The 5,494-nt window shown below is 44.6% G+C and overlaps 2 protein-coding genes across 2 annotated transcripts; both read right to left on the bottom strand.

Annotated features, from left to right (window-relative positions):
- Positions 1 to 1,256: 1,256 nt before the first annotated feature.
- LOC141665794 (uncharacterized) lies at positions 1,257 to 1,721 on the bottom strand. Its single transcript, XM_074471776.1, has one exon. The coding sequence runs from the start codon at positions 1,719 to 1,721 to the stop codon at positions 1,257 to 1,259; it is 465 nt and encodes a 154-aa protein (XP_074327877.1).
- Positions 1,722 to 4,268: 2,547 nt separating this feature from the next.
- LOC141665793 (uncharacterized) lies at positions 4,269 to 5,117 on the bottom strand. Its single transcript, XM_074471775.1, has one exon. It carries the CDS (start codon positions 5,115 to 5,117, stop codon positions 4,269 to 4,271), a length of 849 nt encoding a protein of 282 aa, XP_074327876.1.
- Between the last annotated feature and the right edge of the window lie 377 nt (positions 5,118 to 5,494).

The following is a 5,494-nucleotide window of genomic DNA, read 5'->3' as shown; positions in this document are numbered from 1 at the left end:
TGAATGACAAAGCCTTGGAGAAGATCCAGATTTGCTGGAGGGTTACCTCCAAATACCTCGGCGAGAATCCTCAGGGTACAATTGATGTCTTCCTCGAGAAGTACATCGAGGAGAAGACTCGATTGAAGCAAGAAGTTGAAGCCATCTTGGCGAGGGAGTCCGGAGCCGAAGCCTCCGGCAACGCCGCTCCTCTCCCCGACTCACCTCTCGCCCAGCAGCCTCCGCCTTTAAAAGATGACCCGGAGCAGCCTCCTTCCCCTCCCGCTGAGCCGGCCGCTGAAGCATGAAAACTTTGCCATATTTGGCATGTAATTTCCATTAACTATTTTTTAAGTATTGTCGAACTTAGCCTTTCGTCTATTTTAATTTCGTTTGTAACTTGAATAATTTCAATTTGCCCCCCGGGGTGTGTTTCCCCATGGTAATTTAATGTAGTTGTGCTTTTCTTCCTTCTTTTCACTTGTCACTTTTATGCGAATTTCTAACTTAGAAATTTAGGAATACTTAGGGATTTTTCTAAGTACCCATGGGCTGTGTTTCTGCAGACCCCGGGTTGGGGTAAATATCTAAATTATAGAAATTTTTTCTAAGTACACATGGGTTGTGTTTATGCAGACCCCGGGATGGGGTAAAATTTTTAACTTATAGAATTTTTTCTAAGTACACATGGGCTATGTTTATGTAGACCCCGAAATGGGGTAAAATTTTTAACTTAGAGAAATTTTTCTAAGTACACATGGGTTGTGTTTATGTAGACCCCGAGATGGGGTAAAAATTTCTAATTTATAGAAATTTTTCTAAGTACACATGGGCTGTGTTTATGTAGACCCTGGGATGGGGTAAAAATTTTAACTTGCAGAAATTTTTCTAAGTAATATGATGGCAAATAAAGAAACAACATAATGAAATTGTTTCAAGCTATGGGACGCTTAAAATATAGTTTTTCATTTAAATTGAAAGCAAAAATTACATTCTGGGGTGAATGAGAATAGTGTTTACATCAAGATATTACAGTATAAATGTAGAAATATTCCCAGAATGTGCACCTTTCTCTTACTGGTAGAACTTCCTTAACCGGGCTTCGTGCCAGGTGTTGGGGACCTCGGTCTCGTTGAGGTAGTTCAGTTTGTAAGTTCCTCGCCGGAGCACTTCCTTGATTATATAGGGGTCTTCCCAGTTCGGCTGCAGTTTCCCTTGGTTTGTTGGGTCTGAGGTTTTGGTGTCTCGGAGTACTAGATCTCCCACCACATATTCTCTTATCTTGGCCTTTTTTGTAAAGTAAAGTTTGTTTTTTCCTTGTAGCTTTCCATTTCCTCTACAGCCCGGTCTCTTACCTCATCCAACAGTTCGAGGTTGATTCTGAGGCCTTCAATATTTAAGACCTCATCAAAGCTGACCACTCTGTGGAATGGGGACCCAGTTTCGACCGAAAGTCGGGCCTCGGTTCCGTAGGCGAGTTTAAATGGAGTTTCACCAGTTCCAGTCCGGGAGGTGGTTTTGTAGGACCATAAGACTTTCGGGAGCTCGTCTGGCCAGTTCTTCTTAGACTCTTCCAACCTCTTTTCCAATCCTCGGAGTATGGTCCTGTTGGTGACCTCTACTTGTTCATTTCCCTGTGGATGAGCTACAGATGCTTTCTTATATTTTACCCCGATCTCTTTCAGATAGATTTCGAAATCCGAACCCACGAACTGCGGCCCGTTGTCCGAGATCAAAACCATCGGGATCTCAAACTTCATTACAATTTAGTCCACGAACTTAATGCAGTCTTGCTGATTGATGGTCCTCATGGCCTTGGCCTCTGCCCACTTAGTCATATAATCAATTGCTACCAACACGTAACACAAGTCTCCTTTCGCCCGGGGAAAAGGACCCATGATGTCGATTCCCCAAACAGCGAATGGGATCGGGGATAGAACTGACCCCGGGAGGCTTGGACTCTACTTCGGCACATTGATGAATTTTTGGCACTTGCTGCACTTCTTCACATAGGCAACTACATCTGTGTGGATAGTGGGACAATAGTAGCCTTGTCTGATGACTTTGTAGGCTAGCACCTTGGCGGCTAGGTGATCTCCGTAGATTCCTTCGTGCACCTCCCGGAGACAATAATCTACCTCATCCGGGTCAACACATTTGAGAGTGGGCGCAGAGAAGGTTCGCCTGTATAGCTGATCATCTTCGAGAAAGAATCGGGTAGCCTTGTACTTGAGGTAGCGTGCCTTGTTGTGATCCTATGGTAGGGTTTCGTCTTTCAGAGAAGCTATGTAGGGAGTCATCCAGTTATCCAGGCTAGTGATGCATAAGACTTCGGGCCGTTTGGTGCTAGGCGCCCCGAGATCTTCGAAGTAGACTGAACTGCTTAAATCTGAAGTATTCTGGACGAGCTTGGATAGCTCATCCACCTTAGAGTTTTCTTCTCTGTTTATTTGCAAGATGGTTGAGTCCGGGATGGTTTCCAGGATAACCCTCACCATTGCCTGATACTGAGCTAGCTTGGGATCCTTCACAATATATTCACCATTGGTCTGTCTTACCACAATTTGGGAATCACTATAGATGATTAAATGTTTTACTCTAAGGGATTTGGCTAACCTGAGTCCGAAGAGGAGAGCTTCATATTCAGTTTGGTTGTTGGTCGCTTTGAAAGTGAAGGTTATGGCTTGCTGAATTGGGAATCCATCCGGGCTGGAAAGGATCAAACCAGCCCCGGACCTCTCGACTGTAGCCGAGCCATCAACGTATAATGTCCATGAACTGCCGTTGATAATCTCCTTTTCTTCTCCAGATTGAATTGCTGGTATCTCCGGGACTTCGGGAATGTGCATTCCATGAAGAAGTCGGCCAACGCCTGGGCTTTTATAGTCGTCCTTGGAACAAATTTGATGTTGAATTGGCTCAATTCGATTTCCCAATTGACCAGTCTCCCGAAGGCATCTGGCTTGTGAATGATTTTCTGAAGTGGTTGATTAGTAATCACCTTGATTTCCCGGCCTTGGAAGTATTTCCTTAGCTTCCTGCTTGAGTGTACAAGAGGCAAGGCGAATCTTCCAAGTTTGGGTATCGAGTTTGAGCGTCCTTGAGGACTTGACTCATATAGTATACCGGGCTCTGTGAACCATTTTCTTCCCGGATGAGTGCGGAGGATACCGCTCTTTCTCCGGCTGCAATATAGAGATAAAGAGGCTCCCCGGATTTGGCTTTTGAAAGAATAGGCGGGTTCATCAGGTGTTGTTTAACTTCTTCAAATGTTGTTTAGCATCCCGGAGTCTAATCGACTTACTTTTTGTTCCAGGCTCCTTTTAACAGCTCAAAAAAAGGTAAGCACCTTTCTGCCAATTTTGGGATAAATATGCGAAGGGCTGCCAAGCATCCTGCGAGCTTCTGAATATCCTTTTGAGTCTGTGGAACTGTCATTTCCATTATAGCTTTGATTTTCTCCGAGTTGGCTTCTATTCCCCGTTCGCTGACCAGAAAACCAAGAAATTTACCGGAGGGGACCCCCAAAGCACACTTTTCCAGGTTTAGTTTCATGCTATACTTCCTCAAATTGACGAAATATTCCTTAAGATCTTTGATGTGGTCCGGGATCGTGACTGACTTGGAAATCATATCATAAACGTAAGTTTCTATGTTCCTTCCCAGTTGACTTTTGAAGATGGTGTTCATCATTTTCTGATACGTCGCCCCAGCATTGATTAACCCAGACGGCATCATGACAAAGGCGTAGACAACCCGATGTGTAATGAATGCAGTCTTTGTGATATCCACCGGATTCATCTTGACCTGGTTGTATCCTAAAAAAGCATCCATGAAGCTTAGCATAACATGATTCGAGGTTGCATCTATCAACTGGTCAATGTTGGGTAGGGGGTAAGAATCTTTAGGACATGCCGAATTGAGACTTGTGTAATCCACGCACATTCGCCACTTTCCATTGGGCTTCTTCACTAACACAACATTCTCTAGCCAATCCGGATACTTAATTTCACAGATGATATCCGCCTTCAACAACTTTTCAATTTCTTGATCGATTGCCTGCTGTCTCTCCGGGGCAAAGTTTCTTCGTTTTTGTTTGATTGGTCTTTGCCTCGGATCTACGTCCAGACTGTGCATCGCTACAGATTCATCAAACCCCGACATGTCTTCCGGGGTCCAGGCGAATACATCAGTATATTCCTTCAAAAGGTCATTGAGTTCCTTCTGGAATGCGGTTTCCAGACCTTTTCCGACTATAAGCTTCCGGGTGGGGTTCCCATGCTCCAGCTCTACTTTAACTGTTTCTCGACCTTTGTCTTCTCCTTGCTTCCCACAAATTTCTGAATCCGGGCGTCCGTGTTGGTTATGCTGTACCCGGAGTCCTTAATCATATTCACATCGAGTCTGGCCCTTTTTCTGAGGTGTTCACGATGCTTCTTTCTGCTTTGTCCTTTGGATAGGGTCATTAACCTTTTTCTGTTCTCCGGTTCTGTTTCTGCCATGACCAAATCTTGGCCATAACATTTCCCTGCCATTTCTCTATCTCCTCTTAGCTCTCCAGTACCTCCCGGGGTCAGGAATTTGAGCTTTAAGTGAATTGTTGAGGGGATTGCTCTGAGTTTGGTGATTGTAGGTCTTACAAGGATCATGTTGTATGATGAGGTTGCGCTTATTACGTAGAACTTCATTACATGAGAGACGTGCTGGGGTGTAGTCCCAAAGGTAATCGGTAAATAAATGACGCCCCGGATTGGAATCATTGTGTTTCTAAATCCATAAAAGGGATCTTCAAGACAGGGGTCCATTCGGAGGTGTCCGAGCTCCATCATGTTAAGTGTGTGCTCGAATACAATATTAGCAGAGGAACCATTGTCAACTAAAATTCTTTTTACCTCATTATTCGTGACATCCAGGGTGACCATCAAGGCCAAGTTGTGATCCAGATTGAGTCCCTCATAATCAGAGTAAGAGAAGTAGATTGGTTCATCCTCCAAAGGTTGGATCATCATCATATCATTATCCAGGTCCGGGCTCCGGGGCGGGGAAGCCGTGCCTCCAAAGACAACATTTACCACATTTTTGCCGCTTCCCGGGGCCCTGTCTTTGTCGTTTAAGCTCCTTTGAAGATATTGGTTCATGTTTCCCTTTTTGATCTAATTTTCTATGAACATTTTGAGAGAGAAATAGTTTTCCGTGGTATGACCATGATCTTCGTGATAGCCACAATGTTTGTCTCGAACCCTGTTCTCAGGGGGTACAAGTAAAGGTTTCAACGGATAATAGAACGGCTTACCTTTAACTTCACGCAAAATGTCGGCCCGGGGACGATTGAGGGGTGTCCACTCTGGTTCCGGTTTGGGTTCTCTTTTGGCCTTGGGCTTTCTATCATTTTTCCTTTGTTCGGCGTAACCCTCCCGGGGTGGGGTTCCCCGAGATTATTGAATATAATGGGCCTGTCTATCCAGCTTGTATCTTTTATCTTTCCGGGATGACGAGCGACACTTCGGGGACTCAT

Source organism: Apium graveolens, chromosome 6 (genome assembly GCF_009905375.1).
Source record: "Apium graveolens cultivar Ventura chromosome 6, ASM990537v1, whole genome shotgun sequence".
NCBI classification, from domain to species: domain Eukaryota; kingdom Viridiplantae; phylum Streptophyta; class Magnoliopsida; order Apiales; family Apiaceae; genus Apium; species Apium graveolens.
The sequence above is the reverse complement of the archived record's forward strand: the minus strand, read 5'-3'. Positions and strand labels throughout refer to the sequence as shown.